This window comes from Canis lupus, chromosome 30 (assembly GCF_003254725.2).
Source record: "Canis lupus dingo isolate Sandy chromosome 30, ASM325472v2, whole genome shotgun sequence".
NCBI lineage: Eukaryota > Metazoa > Chordata > Mammalia > Carnivora > Canidae > Canis > Canis lupus.
Window position 1 is genome coordinate 9,533,823 of NC_064272.1, and position 21,845 is coordinate 9,555,667.

General features: G+C 47.6%; 1 protein-coding gene across 6 annotated transcripts in view; it reads left to right on the forward strand.

Moving 5' to 3' along the window:
• Nucleotides 1-16,960, forward strand: part of CAPN3 (calpain 3) — a 54,891-nt gene extending 37,931 nt beyond the window's left edge. Inside the window, exons 8-24 of one of the 6 annotated variants that reach the window (XM_025473072.3) lie at nt 66-151; nt 2,737-2,814; nt 3,601-3,761; nt 5,073-5,242; nt 5,574-5,585; nt 6,264-6,472; nt 7,257-7,293; nt 9,287-9,304; nt 12,298-12,411; nt 13,365-13,442; nt 13,818-13,875; nt 13,970-14,034; nt 14,523-14,591; nt 14,692-14,770; nt 15,155-15,271; nt 15,556-15,614; nt 16,698-16,960. In XM_025473072.3, the coding sequence (XP_025328857.1) occupies nt 66-151; nt 2,737-2,814; nt 3,601-3,761; nt 5,073-5,242; nt 5,574-5,585; nt 6,264-6,472; nt 7,257-7,293; nt 9,287-9,304; nt 12,298-12,411; nt 13,365-13,442; nt 13,818-13,875; nt 13,970-14,034; nt 14,523-14,591; nt 14,692-14,770; nt 15,155-15,271; nt 15,556-15,614; nt 16,698-16,823 (1,536 nt within the window). In that variant the 3' untranslated portion in view covers nt 16,824-16,960. Of the gene's footprint in view, nt 1-65; nt 152-2,736; nt 2,815-3,600; nt 3,762-5,072; nt 5,243-5,573; nt 5,586-6,263; nt 6,473-7,256; nt 7,294-9,286; nt 9,305-12,297; nt 12,412-13,364; nt 13,443-13,817; nt 13,876-13,969; nt 14,035-14,522; nt 14,592-14,691; nt 14,771-15,154; nt 15,272-15,555; nt 15,615-16,014; nt 16,672-16,697 lie in introns of those variants that run through there. The other 5 variants (XM_025473075.3, XM_025473076.3, XM_025473077.3 and 2 more) reach the window with 5 other exon arrangements.
• Nucleotides 16,961-21,845: the final 4,885 nt, after the last annotated feature.

The window sequence follows — 21,845 nt, forward strand, 5'->3', positions numbered from 1 at the left end:
CCAGACAGAAAAATCCCCTTTCCAGAAAGGCCCAGATCTAGAGAGCTTTTTTCTCTTTGCCCAAGGCCCTCTTCAAGGGTGAAAAAGTGAAGCTGGTGCGGCTGCGGAACCCCTGGGGCCAGGTGGAGTGGAACGGCTCCTGGAGTGATGGGTAGGTGACAGAGTGGGGCAGGGTGCCCGCAGAGCTCAGGGCAAGGCTGGGCTGGATACTGCACCACAAGAGTACTCCAAATATTTGGTCTAAAATTACCCTCAAAACCCATGATCGGCAGAGAGGAAGAGGGGATGTGGGCTCCAGGGAAGGGCCCACAGAGGAGCCAGGGGAGCTGGAGATCCAGAGACCTCTCTGATGGCCACTGGCTGAATAGGAAAGAATCTAGACAGCATGGGCTAGGTCCAGGTAGCAGCGAAGTTTGAATGTAGGGTTCTGGACTAGACAAGCAATTTCCCTTCTCTGTTTCCTTATCTGTCAAATGGGAATAATGTTCCCACTTAAGTGGTAGGCTAGAGAGTACCTAGCCAGTGCTAAGATTTCCCCGCCCTCGCTATCCCCATATAAAGGTGCACAGTCCCCTGAAAGATCTTGCTGCTTATCAACGGGGAAGAACCAACTGGGTGCAACAAAAATAACAAACATAGGGAAGTTATATAATGGCTCCAAAACATTAACAAAGCCTTTATAGGGCACCTAGTCACTGATTCCCAATTGCCTCACTGAGTGGTGGGTGGCCCCTTAAGCTCAGGGGTAAGACTCAGAGGCCGCATGCACTCTTCAGCTCTTGTGCTTACCTCCACCGAGGGCACCATCATTACTGGTTCCTTCAGCTACCCCTTCACTTAACAAGTATTACTGAGCTGAGCACCTACTGGACAGCAGGCCCTCTGGTCACTGAGGATAGTCTGTGACCAGGCTGCTTCCTCGGATAGCCTGAGTCATCTGCTGACTCTAGTCTTCTTCCAGCCTCTTGCAGACATTCACCTCATTCCTTCCCTCATCGGTGAGACAAATCCTCATTTCCTCTGTGCCGAGCAAGTGGCAGGCCCCATGCTATACTACCTAGGGACTTAGAACTGAACAGAAGCTGAATGGAAAGAAATCAGAGGAGGAGACAAACCATGAGAGACTCTTAATTCTGGGAAACAAACTGAGGGTTGCTGGAGGGGAGAGGGTGGGTGGATAGGGTAACTGGGTGATGGGCATTAAGGAGAGCACATGATGTAATGAACACTGGGTGTTGTAACTGATAAATTATTGAAAACTACAACTGACACTAATGATGTTGATTAATTGAATTTAAATTAAAAAAAAATGAACAGAGAGACACAGGCCGTGCTCCTGTAGACTTCAAATTCCTAGTGGGAAGAAGAACAACAACAATAACTAATAATGAAGATAAATGCTATTGTAAAGGTCACCTAGTTTGGGTGGGATGGGAAGAGTGGGGAAAGGTTGCCCAAGAGAGCAGCACGTGACACAGGCTGTCTGCTCAAGGAAGGTCTTGGGGCACATCGATTGTCTGCTGGCCCAGGCCACCCACAGGGACCCTCACTGTGTTCTCCAGAACCATAGTTTGGTGTCCAGCCTTAACCCACATCCGGCCAATGCCTCCATCACAGGGGCTGCTGATGGGGCTCATCTCTGGGTCATTCAAGGAGACCACCCTCCCCGCACCGGGTCCCTCCTTCTGCTCTCCGGAACCTCCATTTCCCTTCAAGCATTCCGTGACCCCAAGCCCTCCCTCAATCTCTTACCTTGCCAGGGACGATCCAGTTTAGCTTTATTCTCCAGTGTATCTGAACCCCAAATGTACTTTATTTCCTCCCTCTTGAGGAGAGTGTGGAAAACCAGCCAGCCTTTAGAAACACAAAGTGAGGCTATTTCCTGGGGTGGCAGGAGAAGAGAAATGTTTACATGCTTGGCGTTTTCCTTAGTAACTCAAACAGCTACTTATGAGATGGCAGGCGCTGGTCTAAAAGTTTTGCATGTGTTATTTCATTCATTGCTCATTGCAGCCCTATAAGTAGATTATGATACTCATTCTCCTTCTGCAGTTGGTAAAACAGACGCTGAGAGGTTAAGTGACATGCCCAACGCTACACAGCTAGTACTGGTATTATTTCATGGGATCCGGAGGGCCGCCGGGGTCAGAGTTGGGGGCTCAGTTGGTTAGATGTCTGACTCTTCATCTCTGCTAGGGTCTTTTTTTTTTTTTTTTTAAGATTTATTTATTTATTCATTCAGAGAGAGCAAGAGAGAGGCAGAGACACAAGCAGGCTCCATGCAGGAAGCCCGATGTGGGACTCAATCCTGGGTCTCCAGGATCACACCCCGGGCTGCAGGCGGCGCTAAACCGCTGCGCCACCGGGGCTGCCCTCTGCTAGGGTCTTAATTGCAGAGTTGTAAATTTAAGCATGAAGCCTACTTTAAAAAATAAAATCTAAACTAAAGGGAATTCAACTCTTAACCTTTAAAGTATGAGGAATGATATAAAAAAAAAGATCAGCCAGAGAAGGATTGAGCCCTTACAAACCCACTTAAGGCCTTCCTCCTGTGGATGGTGGAAAGGTATTCTTGGGTTTTACACTGAGGGGATCGAATCAGATTTCCACTTCAATGCTTTGTGCTTGCTACAACTTGGAGGTGGGCTTCTCTTTCAACTTTTTCATATTTCCCCTGTCCCGACCTACATCAGGCCTCCCCTTCTTCCTTCCATAATCCCTCCATTTTCTCTCCAGTTGGAAGGACTGGAGCTTTGTGGACAAAGCTGAGAAGGCGCGTCTGCAGCACCAGGTCACTGAAGATGGAGAGTTCTGGTGAGTTCAGAACCCAGGAGGACCCCAAAGCATAAGGGATGAGGTGGGGAGCTGAAATCTCAAACCTCAATCCCTGGAAAGAGGCCATCAGACCCCAGCCCTCAGGACATCTGGCCCCTGTTCTTCTCCTCCAGCGCAAGGCCCAGGAAGGATGGGTTTTGGAGAGGAGCCAGCCAGGTCACAGAGATGACTGAGCCTGGGACCAGGCCAGCATGGTGGGGCGTCTGTGTCACCTGTGCCCCTCCGTGGCATATATGGCTCCAGCCATTTGCTCCCTGGCCTATGCAGAGCCGTCTTCTGAGCCCAGCTCTACCTTGCTCACCTGATGCCACCCTCACTCTGACAGATAATTTCTACTCAGCCCTCGAGCCTCAGCTTAAAGGGGACTTTCTTCAGGATCCCTTTGTTTTGCCCAGGACTGGGATTCATTAGTGAGACTTGTCATCCTCAAATTGCTCACTTAGTTGTCTGTCCTCCCCTAAACTGTCTTTCTGCTGAGCCCAGCAAAGTGCCTGGGCCTGATGTGGAGGGACATGGTACCACCGGAGAATTGAATTTCTGCCAAGCTCTCCCATCAAGGATGCAGAAGTTTGAGTCATTACTGGAAGAGATGGTAGTTTAGGTGTGGAGACATAAGAACTGTCAGTGTTCACCCTAAAGAGGAGAGACAAGGTCGTCTCTGGGGCCAGGCACAAGTTCTCCTGAACTGTCCGATCGTGCTCCGCTTGACCCAGAGTCTTACCTTTCCCATCCTCCCACATGGGTCTCTCTCTTCCAACCTCTCAGGATGTCCTACGATGACTTCATCTACCATTTCACAAAACTGGAGATCTGCAACCTCACGGCCGATGCCCTGGAGTCCGACAAGCTGCAGTCGTGGACGGTGTCTGTGAACGAGGGCCGCTGGGTGAGGGGCTGCTCTGCCGGAGGCTGCCGCAACTTCCCAGGTGGGAGAGGTTCAGGGTGCGGGAGGGTCCAAGCAGAGCAAGTTCTGAGTGGAACTGAGTCTGTGCTAAGTTCCAGGTGTATCTTCTCGTATGAAACCCTCCCCATTTTACCGAGAAGGAAATGGCCACGCTGAGGAGTGTGCAGTAGGGGGCTGGTGACAACTTTTAAGCAGGACACTGTGTCAGAATGATACTGTGTCCATAATGCTGAGGATGGAACTGGAAACAGCAGCGACTGCAAGGGTGTGAGCCAGAGAGGATGAAAGCCAGAGCCAGTCGTGAGCATCGGAGATGGAGGGAAGGGGGCAGATTTAGGTGACAGAATATTGGGTGAAGTCCCTGAAGAATGACTTCAAGTTTGAGGGGGCCTGAGTGGATGGGGTCAATGTCGCAATATAAGACACAGGAGGAAAACTCTGTGTTGTTTTTCAGTGGAGTTGGTCATGGGCTTGTGGGGAGGGGAGTTGAATTTGGGACATAGGAAGTTTGAGGCACCTGTAGAATATCCAAGTGAAGTTGTGTCGTAGAGAATTGGGTGCACAGATTAGAATGGTACTTGGTTGTATGATTAGAACTCAGTATATGTTTGTGGAAGAGAGAATGGAAAGGAGAGAAGAAGGAGGGAAGGAAGGAAGGAAGGAAGGAAGGAAGGAAGGAAGGAAGGAAGGAAGGAAGGAAGGAAAGAAGGAAGGAAAGAAGGAAGGAAAATAGAAGGGAGAGAGGAAGAGAAGGAGGGAGGGAGGGAGTCAAATGAAAATGAGGGCTGGGATCTTTATCTCAGGCATCATCAGTGTGCAGGAATGGTTAAAAAGTGGATAAGACAGCCTCGGGGGGGCAGAGTAGTGGGGTGTGAGAGAGGCCTAAGAGCAAATCCCAGGCACTCAACGGCAGAGAATGAGAATCCCAGGTCAGAGAGAAAGGAGGAGCCATCCAGCTCGCAGTGGGCCTCCGTCTGTATAAAGGTATAGGCTATGCCCTGCTCCCCCCACATAATTTGACAAAGGCCTGAATCATTCCTTCTGTATTTTTTTTAAGTTTTCTTTATTTATTCATGAGAGACACAGAAACAGGCAGAGGGAGAAGCAGGCTCCTCACTGGGAGCCTGATGTGGGACTCGATCCTGGATCCTGAGATCACGCCCTGAGCTGAAGGCAGAAGCTTAAACACTGAGCCACCCAGGCATCCCATTCCTTCTGTATTTATTGAGCACCTAGATGCAGGAGATAGATCGGCTGCTTCTGTCTTATTTCTCTTCCTGCCCTTTCTCTGAGAGGCAGATCTGAATGTACATTTCCTTCCTGGGGGGCACAGACACTTTCTGGACCAACCCACAGTATCGCCTGAAACTCCTGGAGGAGGACGACGACCCTGACGACTCCGAGGTGATCTGCAGCTTCCTGGTGGCCCTAATGCAGAAGAACCGGCGGAAGGACCGCAAGCTGGGGGCCAACCTCTTCACCATTGGCTTTGCCATCTACGAGGTGTGCAGTTCCTAATGGTTGTCAGCCCAAGAAACACCCACATTCCTCAGCGGGGAGGGTCTCGGAGGGCTTCCCCAATACTCAGTGACCCCCAGAACTCCTGGTATCAGGTCCACTTGAGGCAGAATCTCTTAGATATTTTTAACAAGTAGGAAAAAACCAGGATGGGGGAGGTGGAGTGGGGCTGGGGCTGGCCAGATAGGTAGATGGGAAATCAGACTTCTGCATTCACCCCACAGTTGCTAGCATTCCCTTCCTGCAAGTTTTTCATCTCGGTTCAGATGTGAAATCCACAGGATCTGAGCATCTTTGTTTTCTGTTTCTCTTCAAGGTTCCCAAAGAGGTATAGAAGTGGCAGCGGCCAGCAGTGTGTGCAGCATTGCCCAGGGGTCCTGTGCCCATCAGTGGCACATCGGGAAGCTTCCTGGTGGGGTTTGAGGGCAGGACTGTGACGGGGGAAGGGGTCTTGCCTGTCTCACAAACTCCAGAGAGTACCTCAGGGTACTGCATGACCTCCCGACTATCACTGTCCCGGTGTGCCCTTTCCTCCTTCCCACCAGAGATGGTCACACACATGCTCTCATGAATTCCTATTCACTTCTGCTCACACACTTACTCAGATTCATATGCTCTTGCACTCACAATTTACACACTCACACACACATTCTGAGGGTGACTGGAGGAATCACCTCCCTCAAACTCCAGCCAAGGCCCCTCCTGCCTCCTTGGGGTTCTTCCCCAACCTGGAGGTGATTTGGAGCTGACCAGCAGCAGTTCTGGTAAGTGGGGGAATGATAGACTTGACCTTCACTTTTGAATCACAACAGAAAAGGAGGAGGAAATGGGGTCGGGAGCTCCAGGGATATTGAGCTATTTGAGGCCTTGGGACTCGGAAGTAGGTAGGTCATGACTGTGAACTGGGTGGCCAGGGATTCGGGAGGAGACCCCTGGAGGGGCTGTTGTGAGCAGGACGGGACATCCTTGTCAGGGAGCTCAGTCCCTTGGCCCTTCTCTCCCTCAGATGCATGGAAACAAGCAGCATCTGCAGAAGGACTTCTTCCTGTACAACGCCTCCAAGGCCAGGAGCAAAACCTACATCAACATGCGAGAGGTGTCTGAGCGCTTCCGCCTGCCTCCCAGCGAGTATGTCATTGTGCCCTCCACCTATGAGCCCCACCAGGAGGGAGAATTCATCCTCCGGGTCTTCTCTGAAAAGAGGAACCTCTCTGAGTGAGTCAGCCCCACTTTCCCCACTTGTCCCTAAAAGCCCTTGCGGCCCATCCCAGAGATTGGAGACATGAGGTAGCTGGACCAGTCCCCTCCAGGAGTCCTAGGATATGCTGACCAGCTGCCCCTCTTCCTCTGCTCCTGAGCCACTGGCCACATCTCCTCCATTCATTTAGACAGTCTGTCATCCCACAGATATTTATTGAGCACCTACTATGTTCCAGGTGCTCTTCTTCTAGGCACTGAGGACAGGGCAGTGAAATAAACAGAAATCCCTGCCCTCATGGAGCTTATCATTCAGGCGTGAGACAAGGATACATGGAGGAAAAATACACATATGTATGTTAGAGGGTGATAAGTGATAAGAAGAAAGGAAGAAAGAAAATAGGGAACAGGGATAGGAAGCATTGGGGGGGTGATAGAACTTTTAGGTAACGTGGCCAGGGAAGCCAGCAAGGCCATATTCTGCATTTTTGGTTACTGTAGATGAGTTCAGAAGCCCAACTACTCTGAACTCTGTCCCTGAAAGAAACACAAGGTGCATGGGTCTGACTTTGGGGAGCTCTGGGCAAAGCCAACAAGAACCCATGTGTGTGTCCTTGGCTGCTGGGGATGCTGCCCACATGGGCGAGTTCTGTGGTAAGAGATATTAGTTCCTGGGGTTCCTTTGAGCTCCGTCTGGACTCAGTTCTGAGAAGCTGTGTGACCTGAGCAGATCCGCTCTGTGCTTCCTGCTTGCTCCTGGTGACACTGAGACCCACCCCCCTCATGTTTGTGTTTCTCACAGGGAAGTTGAAAATACAATCTCTGTGGATCGGCCAGTGGTGAGTGGTTTGGTTCTTATATGTGAAAAGGTCCAGGGGTCACCTTCCCTGATCTAGGCAGGGGACAGAAGGGTGGTGGAGGGGAGAGTGGGTATAGGGTGACTGCTCTGGGATGAGCAGACTTCCACGTTCCTGCAATCTCTGTTCATCAGGACTGGAATAACAGGCCTCCTGGCACTGGGGCCACATAGTCCAGGGGCAAGGAAGCACAGAGGGGAGAAGCTATTTGAACAGCTAGAGGGGAGGGGACAGCAAGAGAAACTTGGATTATGAGGGCCAGGCTCAGCTATGGAAAATACACACCAGCTCTGGAGTCAGTGTCAAAACCTCCCTCCTCCACCTACCAGCTGGGTGATTTGGACAAGTTGCATAACCCCTCAGTTTCCTACTCTGTAAAATGGGGATAATATTATGGGCCTCGCCAGGCTTTTGTGAAGTTTGAATCAATGAGATCATGTATGTGAAGTGTCTGGCACGACATGGACTCTCAAATGGTGGCCATTATTTATGTGCTTTATATCTTACAAGGTACTTCTCACATGCCTTACCTCACCTGATCCTTGCAAGGTTTCTGTGATGTAATAAAGTTATTATTGCCCGTGGCATTCAAGCAAGGAAGTAGAGGCTCAGGGGGATTAAGTGGCTCCCTTGAGTTCACAGAACTCATAAGTGGCAGGGCTGGAACTGACATCCAGATTCTTGGAGCCCAGACTCGGGCTCTTTCCCCAGTCGCCATGCTGAGACCTGTTCCCACGTATGTGGATCCAGAGTTACAAGCACAGAGTTGGCATATGCAGTGTGTCTTTATATTGAGGAGGCTTGTGACTGCCTTGGGCCTTTGAGCTCTGATTTGTAAGCAATTCTTTGTGCTCCGCGTGACTTGGGTCAATAAGAAGATAGCAAATGCCCCATTGAACTGTCTTCTGGGTAGTCACACTCACGGGTTCTAATCCTGACCCTGACCAAGTGCTTTCTGAATTATCACAGGACATTGGTTTTGGTATTAAGTGCATTTGGTTCTATTCTTATCTTTTATTTTATGTTTTTTAAAGATTTTATTTGAGAGAGCACAAGCAGGGGCAGGGGCAGATGGAGAGGAAAGAGGGACAAGCAGATGGTCTGCTGAACTTGGAACCGGAGAGTGGGGCTCGATCCCAGGACCCTGAGATCATGACCCGAGCCAAAGGCAGATGCTTAACTCGCTGAGCCACCCAGGCAGCCCTGTTCTTATCTTTTAAACATTAGTCATCAGGGTAGTATATTTATCAGGAATTTCAAATTCAGAAGCTTATGGGAGTTGGTGTGCCACCTAAATAGGGCTGGCAGGTGCAGGGGTTTTGATGCCCTACACGGGCATATTTGCCTGCCATTCTCAACTGACACTTAGCTTCAGTATAAGATGGACTATACTGGAGTGGTGGTGACTGTGGCATCTGGAGGGCACAGGCGACAGCTGCTCTCAGCTCCCCAGATTTTTGCCACAGGGGGTCGCAGGCCCATGCAGCCTGACAGACCTTCTAGTTTTATTTATTTTTTAAATCCCTAAACCTAGATTTCCATATTAAGTCTCTACCTATGTTAAATATTTGCTTTAAAAAGGAACACACACACACACACACACACACACACACACACACACACAAATAAAACCCAAAACTCTGTAGGTCAGACAAAAATCATTTTCAGGCCAGTTTAGGTAAGCCACTTTTTTTGTGTTTTAGTAACTAAGTTCATTTAAAAATACAAAACATGAGCCAGAAGGTCCCTTTCCTTGACTGTGTCCAGGATATGAGTGTAAAAACAGAGCAGCCACCGGTCTCCAGGCCTAGAGAATTCTCACCTCTCTTCACCCTCCAGACTACTTTTGGCTCTATGTGGCCCAGATTTCTGGACCCCAGAACTATACCAAGTCACAGGAAGCCAAAAGCCACTGAGTTTTCTGAAAACTTGATTTTCACTTATTCTGCATTTATTGTTTCCTTTCCTTATGCAGAAAAAGAAAAAAGCCAAGGTGGGTGTAACCGGGTGAGTGGGTAGACAGCAGAGTGTGTTTGTGCGTGTGTGTGTATGTGTGTATGTGTGACAGCATGTGTACCACACTTGCCTCTTCCCTCACTGCCCCCCATCCTGCCCCACCTTCCGGACCCCCATTGCAGCTATGGGTGTGGATCAATGTTGGCTAACCCTGGCCAAGTGAAGGCTATGTACCAGGCACTCTTCCAGGTGCTTTCCATGGATATACTCAATCCTCACGACGACCCTGTGAGATTGGTACTGTTATTACCCCCACTTTCAGAGGAAGAAAAGGTACAGATTAACTCACTTCCCCAAGGCCACAGAGCCAGTAATTGGCATGGCCAACACTTGGAGCCAGGCAGTCTGGCCCCAGAATCTGCTCTGAACCACCAAACCCACCTCTCCAACGAAGGAGGGAGAGGATGGCCAACCAGTGAAAATGGGCCTCTTGCAAAATCCATAAGGAGCACCCCTTCTTTCGCAGAGCAGTTTTGGCTCTGCTAAACAAGGCTTGATTCTTGGGGGGGAGTGGCAACTGGTTGTTTCTCAGGGCATGGTGAGATAGGTGTGTGAGGGTTTCCATGGAGAGGGTCTTGAGATGCCAGCTGCCTGTTCTGTAGACAGGACTGCTCCTTCCCTCGCTTCTCTTTTCCTTGCCCGCTCCCCACTCCTCTGTTTTTCTTAGCTTGCTGGGTTGGGGTGGAAAAGGATACCCAGAGAGGCTAAGTCACTGCCAGGGCTCTAGATAAAGCCTGTTCCAAATCCCCTTCTAGACAAGTGACCTTTCATTCCAAACACCGGCTCCTCCAAGCCATGGGACCCGATAGACTCTGCATGCTGTGTCCAGGTAGCACTGGGGAAAAGGGAGGGGATCATATCCCCATAGCCCCAGAGGAGCTCACCAACTTGACTGGTTTAATGAGGGAATGAGAACTACCTGGACAACTTTCCTTCTTGGAGTCGTGGGAGGTTGCCATGATCTACTGATTCACCAGGGCCTCTAAGATCTCCTCCTAAGTGTCCTGGTTATAACCACTGTGCTATAAGGACACTATTGCTCAAAGTGACCATGCGTGCTAAGAGCATCTCAGAGGCCACAGAGCAAAGTGACCATGTGTGCTAAGAGCATCTCAGAGGCCACAGAGCAAAGCTTTCATCTGGGACGAGGGGCACTGTTCCCTTTGTGTGGTTTTAGAATTCAAGATTACAGTTGTTGAGCAATCCGTACTCCTTCCTACATCCTTGCTCCATTTGCCCCATAACTTTCCTGTGGTCACCAGGGTCTACAATGATGAATAGCCCTTTCAGAATTTTGGTTTGACCACTCAGAGTGCCATCCAGAAAGGACTACTTTGGGCATCCCCAAGCCCATGAGGTAGCAGCCATAGGCCATCAGACAAGGTTTGGTGTTACTGTTTAAGGTGGTTTCTGGAAGGATCCAACATAGAGGTCCTCTAAGTATTGATGCTGGTGCAGATAAGAGCTGACATCGATCACATCGATCAAGCACCTACCACATATTAGGCACTGTGCTAGGGGTAAGTCATACATTGTTTTCTGTTACAATAGTATCTACATGGTAGGTGCTATTATTATTCCCCTTCTATAGATATTTTACAAATATTCAGGGAAGTGAAGAGACTTGCCGAAGGACACACAGATAAGGAGTGGGGAAACTGCTCTAAACCCATGTATCTTGCCCTCACCAATCTTGTTCAGACCCCTTTAACTCCAAGCCTGTGTTATCCAGACCCACATGTGGGCCTGGAGATGTGTACCTTGGCAGGGGTGACCCCTGGCCACACCATGTTCACAGGCATACATTCTCCCTCCAACTGTGACCCACACTTGCTGTAGGATCTCCACAAGCATCAGCTGCTTGAGCAAGACCCTTTGCTTGAAAGGCAGAGCAAGCCAGGACCTTTGGGGCCTGCCAGGAACCGAAGTTCTAGGAGCTTATTGCCATAGGTCTACTCATTTGTGCTAAGCTAGATGAATAGCACGGACAGGCAGACGGGGATTCAGAAACTGGTCGAGTTGCTTTTCTGCCTTGAGAGACCCTGACTGCCCCATTGCTTTCTGCACTGCAGCCACAAGCCTCAACAGCTTAGCCTCTTGGGCTTTCCCTGTGGGGCGTATGGCTTCAGCTCCAATTGGCATAGCATGGCTGCTGCTCTCTACTCTTTTTTGTGTCCTCTTTACTTGCATGAGCATGTCTTGAAAATATCCCTTATATTGGTGCAGCATCTAGAATGTTTTTGCAGTATGGTTATATATTCAGCATCTCATGGGTCCCCTTCTGCCCCCACCCCACCAAGAACCCTATGGAAAGGTTAAGCAGGTTTTATCATCCACATAAATGGATGAGTAACCTGAGGCCAGAGAAGATATTTCTTGTATGTGAGGGCAAGGCTGGACCTGCAGCCTGGGGTTCTGATCTCTCACCCGCTGACCATGCTACTAAACAGAGTCCCAGTTTCACCCCATCCTCTGCAGAGTCATAGAGCTTCCTCGGAGGTACCTCCCCAGCTGCTTTGGGTGACACAGCTGTGCCGAGGAAAAAAAAAGCTCTATCCTCTTCATCGACCAGAGAAGCTTGTTTTCAGTGACTTCATATACATCGGGCTTCTGGGGAAATTTAATCTGAAGTGTTTCCATTTGAAAAAAAAGCCTACAATATATTTGAAAACTGCTTTTAACATTCTTAGCATTTTCGCATGTGCTAACTGCCTTGTTTAGCCCCCAGAGCTTTTACCATCAGGAGATAAGGAACTGAGGTTCAGAGAGACTTAGCGTCTTTCCTTAAGTCACAGACAGCGTGTTAGTGGCAGGGACAGAGCTCGGCCTGAGGTTTAGGAGCTCCTAACTCTGCTCTCTTCCTCTTCACTGGACTAAGCCGCTCCAGGAGGGAGACTGCCTCCATGTGCCCACTCAGCCTGTAATCCCTGCTTCCTTCTTACTCCTTCCCCACTTCCCTCTTCTCTCCAGCCCATCATCTTCGTTTCGGACAGAGCAAACAGCAACAAGGAACTGGGTGTGGACCAGGAATCAGAGGAGGGCAAAGACAAAACAAGCCCTGATAAGCCAGAGAAATCCCCACAGGTTTTTGAGCATGTGGCATGAATGGGGGGCTAGCACACACCTGGGATCCTCTGGATTGGAGGGGTTGTAGGGTGGGGTATCCCTTGAACATCCGGAGGTTTGGATTTATCCCACTGACCTTTCTTCTCATCAAGTTCTCCTAAAATTTGGGATGCTGCTTGGGTGAGTGTCTTAGGAGTTGGCAGCCACCCCAAGCCAGTCCTAGGCCTGGGAAGGACAGGCTGAACCTGCCTGCTGGAGCCCCCAGCCACGACAGTCAAGGAAAAGGGAGGCAAAGCCTGAGACACAATCAGCTTAAGAGAGCCCAAGACAGAACAACTCCTATTTCTTGGTCTCCTCAAGCTCTTGCCAATGAGAGGATAAAGGATAGTAGCTGAAAGGGGGGTGGACGTCAGAAATGGAGTCCTGCGGAGCCCAGAGAAGGGTATTATATTGAAGTGAGCAGAGGAGGTCATATAAAGCTTAGTGAAGGTGAGGCTAAGGGACTAGAGTCCACAGACAAATCGAGGGCCACCTTCTCTATGCTGGAGGGTCCGTGCAGTGGAGTGGGGGTCCTCTGAGGACTTAGTCTTTTTGACAGGGGTGGGTGGAGCAATCAGAATGGTCTGGTCCCCTTTGTCCTTCTGGGACTCATTTGGTTGAGGAGGTCACATTCGAAACAGTGGGGAAGGCTCTAGCTGGTGGGGGTGGGGGAAAGGGCCAAGGGGACTGTGTCCATGTCTGCATGGCTAATGTAACTCCTCTGGCTAGGATGTCACTGGGGGTCACTGCGGTCCAGAAGGCTCTCACTCTGGCTCACTGGGCTCAACTAAGAAAGAAAAGCTTTTGTCCTGCCCCCAGCTCCTGCTGCCACCTAGGGCTGTTTTAGGCCCTTTGGCTCCTTCGGCCCTGAAGGATGGGGTCTGCCCATCTCCCTGATTGCTGTGAACCAGTTTTCTTTTGTGCTTCCACAGCCACGGCCTGGCAATACTGACCAAGAGAGTGAGGAGCAGCTGCAATTCCGGAACATTTTTAGGCAGATAGCAGGCGACGTGAGTACCGCCAACCCTGACTCCTCTCCTTGATTAACTGCTCAAATGACCAGTTATTTCATTATTGTTCAGTAGGGGTCATTTAGCTTTTGGTGGAAGCAGCATGGATGTGTAGCTCGGGAATCCCCCAATCTGGGCCTTGGGTTGTAGGCCAACATCCACTTGAGGGGCTCAGAGGTCTCTTTGCTCTGAGCTGCCCACTGCAGTCTGGACACTGAGGGCACTGTGTCTCCCTTGGAAAAGCCCCGGCTTCCCAGGACGGAATAGCAATGACAGACTTTACCAACATGGACGGTTGGGACTCGTTTTGCAACCCCTCTGCTCCATCGGGTGCTGCCTTCTTGAACTGTTGTTCTCTATTCCTTTCCACCTCAGGATATGGAGGTCTGTGCAGACGAGCTCAAGAATATCCTTAACATGGTTGTGAATAAAAGTAAGTGGCTCAAACTGTATGTGGAGGATGGGCAGGCATGAGTGGGTGTCCAATTATCTGAAGGAAGCTCCTCACTCTTCTCCATACCTCCCAGATAAGGACCTGAAGACACAAGGGTTCACGCTGGAGTCCTGCCGTAGCATGATTGCTCTCTTGGATGTATCCTTCCCGCCACCCTTCCCCACCATGTTTCTCTGTCATCCATCCCTGTGCAGCCCATGGGGGCCAAGGCAATGAAGGGTGCCCAGTCAGAAAGAGGGGCCCAAATTTGTGCCTAAGGGAGGACTTGAGGTCCTAAGCCACTGGTCTGAAGAGGGCTTTTGGAGAAGGCCTAATTGGGCAGGACATTAGGTTGTAACCAGCACCTAACCTCTGCCCTCACCTCTGGCCTGGGATTCTGCTTAGGGCCCTGCCCAAGCCAAAATAGTCCTTAGGAGACAGGCTCCTTGGGTTTTAGAGCAGACACGAACTTTGACTGTGGAGGCGTGGAGGGGAGAGTTAAATATCAGGACAGGGTGGTTGGGGAGGCTGTCTGGGGCAGAGCCTTCCTGTGTGGTGACCTTCCCTGTAGTCGCCTAGAACCCTCTCCTCCTAGTCCAGGGGGATTTCACTATGCGTGCCCTGTAGCCCTGACCTCCTTCCTCCAGACAGACGGCTCTGGGAGGCTGAACTTGCAAGAGTTTCATCACCTCTGGAAGAAGATTAAAGCCTGGCAGGTGAGAAGAGAATGAAACATGGGAGTGAAGGGGGCGGCGGGGGAGACTTAGTTCAGGGATTTACTGCATGACCTCTGTCCTCAAATTTTTTTATTGCCAGAAAATTTTCAAACACTATGACACAGACCAATCTGGTACCATCAACAGCTATGAGATGCGAAATGCAGTCAATGACGCAGGTGCTGGGGAAGAAAGTGGGTGGTGGGGACATGGACAAGGGCTGGTGGAAGCAGCAACTGGAGGGTGGGGAGACAAAGGAAGGAGAGAGTGTTTCTCCTTTCCCCCCAGGCCACAGAGTGGCTGAGAAGCAGGAAAATAGAATGCAGGCCTGGGATGCCTGGGTGGCTCAGTGGTTGAGCATCTGCCTTTGGTTCAGGAGGCATGATCCCTAGGTCCTGGGATCGAGTCCTGCATCGGGCTCCCTGCAGGGAGGCTGCTTCTCCCTCTGCCTGTGTCTCTGCCTCTCTCTCTGTGTCTCTCATAAGTAAATAAAATCTTTAAAAAAAATAGAATGCAGGCCTAAGGACTCAGTACTTCCTCCTCCCCCATGTTGCCCTCCACAGGGTTCCACCTCAACAGCCAGCTCTATGACATCATTACCATGAGGTATGCAGACAAGCACATGAACATCGACTTCGACAGCTTCATCTGCTGCTTCGTCAGGCTGGAGGGCATGTTCAGTAAGTGGGGGTGGGGGGCTACCCTTCCATGCTCTGGGGCCTGGCAGCCTCAGCGGTACGAATCTCAGCCTATCTCCCAGTCTACCCTATCCAAGCTAAGCAAAGACAAAGGCCCTTTGGGCTTGGAATGGGCTGGTAAAGGGAGGGTGCTTGTCGAGACTCTGCCTGGCACATTTTTGCGCTGAAGGACCGCACTTCGCACGCGGTCCTTTAGAGAGGAGTTCCGATACTGGAGGGGAAGTGAGCCTGTAACTGGCCTCTGGCCTGTGCGTTCTTCCACACAGGAGCTTTTAATGCCTTTGACAAGGATGGAGACGGTATCATCAAGCTCAACGTTCTAGAGGTAAAGCCTAATAGAAGCAGTATATTCACTCTGCACCTTAACATTCAGGGCGGAGGAGTCAATGAGGCAGACTGGAGGCACTGTGTGCTCCTCACTTCCAAATGCTGGTGGAAGGATGGGAGAGGAAAGGAACATAGACACGCTCAGCAGGGAATGTGGCTCATAAGGACTGTGTACCGGGGGAAGGCTCCAAAGGGGACTCAGAGCCTAAGAAGCTTTTATGCTGGAAAACACACTTCCTAGTAGAAATTGGGGAAGCATGCCCTAACCTACTGCTTCTTAGAAAGTCTTCACAGTGTCTGGCATGCTGGGGCTGTGCCTTTACCTTTACCCCATCAGACCCTTCGGGTTGGGCTCTCTTTTCTTGGTTGCATTCTGATCTCGGGACTTCCTCTTTCAGTGGCTGCAGCTCACCATGTATGCCTGAACCAAGCTGGCCTCATCCAAGGCCATACAGATCACTCAGGATTTCAGTTTCATCCAATATAGCTAGAGCCAATTACCTCAAAGGACATAGTAGCTGCACTGCCACCGCCCCCCACCCCCCCAGCCCCAGCCAGCCTCCAGGCGTCTCATCGTCTCATCGGTCTTGTTCCTCCTCTACTTCACTCCCCACTTGGCCTCAGGGCATCTGTCCACCTGTCACACCCACACTGACCCTTCAGTTAAGCAATGAGGGAGAACAGTTTTGTCCCTTTGCCACACGGAGGCAAATGTCTGTCTGTCTGCCCAGCTAGTTGTAGCGCAGCTGAGAGGTCTGCTCAGAATCTGAGTGGCCTCAGCTCTCCTTAGCTTGCTCTAGGCTGTTCACAGAGGCATTTGCCAATGGCACTCAGCACTTCCTGTGCTGGAGTCCTACATCGCCTTCGTGTTCTCCCACCCCGGGACAGTGACCAAACTAGCACTTGGTTCTGTCTCATTGTTTCAGGATGGGCCTGCTCCGGGATAAACTAGCTCAGTGGAAGAGGGCTGGATACTTTGGGCTGTCTGACTCATAAGTTTGGCTGCATTCTGAAAAAGAGTTGATCTAAATAAAGGCATGTGTATGGCTGGTTCAGTTGTGTTTTGTTTTCTCCCATTTAGATATCAACCAGAGCAGGACTGAGTAGCTTCCTATCTTATACTCAACTGCCATGCAGAGAGCCTGAGTTTCAGAATACAATGGAAGACACGTATACATGCACAAACAAAACCTGGACCCTGTGTTAATCATGCCTATTGCTATTTCCTGAACTTAGGAATCACTCCAATACTCTCCAAGATCAACAAGGAAAGGAAGGGGAATAGTTGTTGGTGTATAGAATATAAAGAATAAATGAGTCACCCCGGAGGGGCCAGTTACCTGAGTGTAATAGAACAGAGATGTAGATGTAGTTTGTTTTTTAGGAGTATCAGAACTATAACACTAATCTGACATCTGTATACACTATAAAGCGATCACCCAAAAGTCTACTTACTATCCATAACCCTACCATGGACCCCCTTTCATGCCTATCACCCACCTCACTCCCCCACCAACCCCAAACCCCTTCCTCTCTGGTAAACAAACACTGATCTGTTTTCTGTATCTTTTTGTGTTTTTTTTTTTAGATTGCACATATGAGCAAAACCATACAGTATTTGTGTCTTTTTCCTCTGACTTACTTCATTTAGCTTAATACTCTCAAGGTCCAGCTTTGCTATTGCCAATAGCAAGATTTCGTTATGTTTTTATGGTTCAGTAGTATGCCATACACATATGCTATAGCTTCTTTATTCACGCATCCACTGATGGACATCTAGGTTGTTCCCGTATTTTGGTTATTGTAAATAATGCTGCAGTGAACATAGGGGTATATATATCTTTTCAAATTAGTGTTTTGGTATTCTTCAAATAAATACTCTGTAGTTCAATAGCTGGATCACATGGTCTATTCTTAATTTTTTGAGCAATCTCCATACTGTTCTCCATAGTGGCTGCACCAACTTATAATCTACCAATCTACCATGGGTTCCCTTTCCTCCACTTCCTCACCAACACTTGTTACTTATCTTTTTGATAATAGCCATTCTGACAGTTGTGAGATAATAACTCATTGTGGTTTTCGTTTACATTTCCCTAATAATTAATGATGTTGAGTATCTTCATGTACCTTTTGGCCATCTGAAGGTCTTCTTTGGAGAAATATCTATTTCTCTCCATTTTTAAATGGTTTTGTTGTTGTTGTGTAAGTTCTTCATATATTTTATAATGAACCCCCTATCAGATGTATTATTTCCAATTATGTTCTCCCAGGTAGTGGGTTGCCTTTTTATTTTAATGATGGTTTCCTTTACTGTGCAGAAACCTTTTAGCTTATCTAGCCCCACGTGTTTATTTTTGCTTTTGTTTCTGTTGCCTTTGGAATCTGATCACAAAAACTATGCTAAGAGGTGCCTGAGTGGCTCAGTTGGTTGAAGATCTGCTTCGGTTCAGGTCATGATCCCAGGGTCCTGGGATCAAGCTCCACATCAGGCTCCCTGCTTGTTGGGAAGCCTGCTTCTCCCTTTCCTTGCTGTTCCCCCTGCTTGTGCTCTGTTGAATAAATAAAAATCATCAAAACAAAACAAAACAGGGGATCCCCAGGGTGGCTCAGTGGTTTGGTGCCTGCCTTCGGCCCAGGGCATGATCCTGATCCTCCCAGGATCGAGTCCCACATCGGGCTCCCTGCATGGAGCCTGCTTCTCCCTCTGCCTGTGTCTCTGCCTCTCTCTCTCTGTGTGTCTCTCATGAAAAAATGAATAAAATGTTAAAAACAAACTAATGCTAATGATGTCATGGAGCTTACCACCTACATTTTCTTCTAGGAACTTTATGGTTTCAGGTCTCACATTCAAGTCTTTAATCCATTTTGAGTTAATATTGGTGTATGGTAAAAGATAGTGTCTAGTTTCATTCTTTTGCATGTGGCTGATCAGTTTTCCCAACACCATGTATTTAAGAGACTGTCCTTTCTTATTGTATGTTCTCAGTTTGTTAGAAATTAATTGTCCATATAGGTGTGGGTTTATTTTTAGACTCTCCATTCTGTTCCATTGATCTGTGTGCCTGTTTTTGTGCCACCATACTGTTTTGTTTTAAAGATTTTACTTATTTATTCATGAGAGACACAATGAGGCAGAGACATAGGCAGAGGGAGAAGCAGGTTCTCAATGGGAGCCTGATGCAGGACTTGATCCTAGGACCCTGGGATCATGACCTGAGCCAAAGGCAGATGCTCAATCACTGAGCCACCCAGGTGCCCCAGGACCATGTTTTGATTCCTATAGCTTTGTAGAATAGTTTGTACCCAGGTAGTAACCAGCCTGGCTCTTCTTTGTTAAGATTGCTTTGGGTTTGGGGGTTCTCTTGTGGTTCCATAAAAATTTTAGGATTGTTTTTTCTTTTCTGTGAAATAGGTCATTGGGGTTTTGATAGGGATTGCATTGAAATCTGTAGATTGCTTTGGGTAATGTCGGCATTGTAACAATATTCTTTCAATCCATGAGCACTGAATCTTTTTTCATTTATTTGTGTCTTCAGTTTCTTTCATTAATGTTTTGTAGTTTCCAGTGTATATATCTTTTATCTCCTTGGTTAAATTGATTCCTAGGCACTTTATTCTTTACGATGTAATTTTAAATGGGGTTTTTTGGATGGATTTCTTTTGGGTAGTTCATTATCAATGTTTAGCAATGTAATATATTTTTTGTATGTTGATTTTATATCCTGAACTTTATTTACTGAATTCTTTTTATTCTAAGTTTTCTTGTGGGGTCTTTAGGAGTTTCTATATATATATACATATATATATATATATCATGTTATCTGCAAATAGTGGCAGTTTTACTTCTTCCTTTCCAATCTGGATGCCTTTTATATCGTTTTCTTGCCTAACTGCTTTGGCTAGGACTTCTAATTCCTATGTTGATAAGTGGTGAGAGTGGGCATCTTTGTCTTGTTCCTGATCTTAGAGAAAAAGCTTGTACCCTCCCCGCTCAGTATGTTGTTAGCTGCGGGCTTGTCATATACGGCCTTTATTATGTTGAGGTATGTTCCCTCTATACCCACCACTTTTGAGTTACCATAAATGGCCGTTGAATTATGTCAAAGGCTTTTTCTCCATTTATTGAGATGATCATGTTTTTATCCTTTTTTGTTAATGTGAATTATATGGACTAACAGGTGTTGAACCATCCTTGTATCACTGGAATAAATCCCATTTGATTATGGGTTATAACCTTTTTATTTTTAGGGTTATAACCTTTTTAATAAACGAATTTGATTTGCTATTATTTTGTTGAAGATTTTTGAATGTATAATCATCAGGTATATTGGCTTGTAATTTTCTAGTAATTCTTGTCTGGTTTGGTATTAGGATAATGATGGCCTCATAAAATGAGTTTGGGAATGTCCCCTCTTCTGTTTTTGTTTTTGTTTTGTTTTTTGGAAGAATATGAGAAGAATTGGTATTAATTCTTCTTTGAATGTTCAGCAGAATTCACCAGTGAAGCTATCTCGTCCTGGATTTTTGTTTGTTGAGAGGTTCTTTTACCGATTCAGTTTCCTTACTAAGCAATCAGTCTGTTCAGATTTTTCTATTTCCTATTGATTCAGCATGTTTCTAGGAATATATCCATCTTTTCCAGGTTACCAAATTTGTTGGTGTATAATTGTTCATAGTGGTCTCTAATGATCCTTTGTATTTCTGTGCTATCAGTTGTAATGTATCCTCTTTCAAATCTGATTTTGGTTCTCTTTTTTTCTTGGTAACTCTAGCTAAAGGTTTGTCGGTTTTATCTTATCAAAGAAGCAGCTCTTAGTCATTTATCTTTCTACTATCTAAAATAGTCTCTTTTTTATATATGTTTCCATTCTTCTACTTACTTTGGGCTTCCTTTTTTTCTTTTTCTTTTTTTTTTTTTTTGACAGAGAAAGAGCATGCATGAGTGGGGGGAAGGAGGTAGAGAGAGGGAGAGAGGGAATCTTAAGCAGTATCCACATCCAGCATGGAGCCCAATCAGGGCTCAATCTCACAACCCTGAGATCACAACCCGAGATGAAATCTAGAGTCGGATGCTTAACCAACTGAGACACCCAGGCACCTGTTTTTTCTTTTTGTTGTTGTTGTTATTTTAGCTATAACCATTAGACTACTTGAGATTATTTCTGTTCTCATTTGTCTCTAGGTGGGTTTTTTTTTTTTTTTGTATCTCCTTTGATTTCTTCAATGACTTACTGAGTTTTAAGTGGCATGTTGTTTAATCTCCATATTTGTGTGGTTTTTCCAGTTTTCTTACTAAAACTGATTTCTAGTTGCATACAATTGTAGTTGAAGATGCTTGATATGACTTCAATATTGAATTTATTGAAATTCGTTTTACTGCCCAGCTAACATTCCATGTATACTTGAGAAGAATGTGTATTTTGCTGCTTGAATGGAGTGTTCTCAGTATATACTGAGTCCGTCTGGTTGTGGCATAGCTGCTGCACAGAGAAGGTGAGCATGGAACATGCCTAGCCCCAGATGTGATGTACTCACTTGGCCCAGTCATGGTGCAACTGTTTACACAGGTTCAGTGGGACAAGGAACATGCTCACCAGCACTGGCAGGATAGAGAGAGGGCACCAAACATGGTGCCTACCAGCTCTGTTACCACCTAGTCAAAATGAGATTGCAAAAATGGCATCAGCCAGTGCTTCCATCCAAGAGAAAATCACTGTGGGTTCTTGCCTGCAGCAACTTTAGGATTAGCAAATGGGTCTCTCCATTGGTTACAATCTAGGCACTTTTCAAATTATTTTTGCAGTGGATTTCAGGATGAGTGCATGGGCGTGTGAGTCCTTTAAGAGAAAGTTCTTTGTTCTCTAAGAAAAAAGTTCTATGGTTCCCCTGGACTTAATTCCTGTTGACTTTCAAAACCAGGTGTTTTGGGAGCTTATCTTTCTGGTGCCAGATACAAGGGTCTGGATGCCTGAAGTGGGGCATAGTCCCTTCACTCTTCGAGGAAAAGCTCTGTATTTTTGGGATCCCTTCCTGCTAGTGGGTCATCGTAGGGTCCAGAGAAAGATTGAGTCTCTGCCTCTCCCACCTGTCTCAATGCATCTCTTATCTTTTGTTGTGGAGATTCTGTTAATCTAGTTCTTTTTGGAGGAAAATTATTCCTTATATAGCTGTAAATTTGTTATCTGTGGAAAGAGGGGAATTCAGGGTCTTCCTACACAGCCATCTT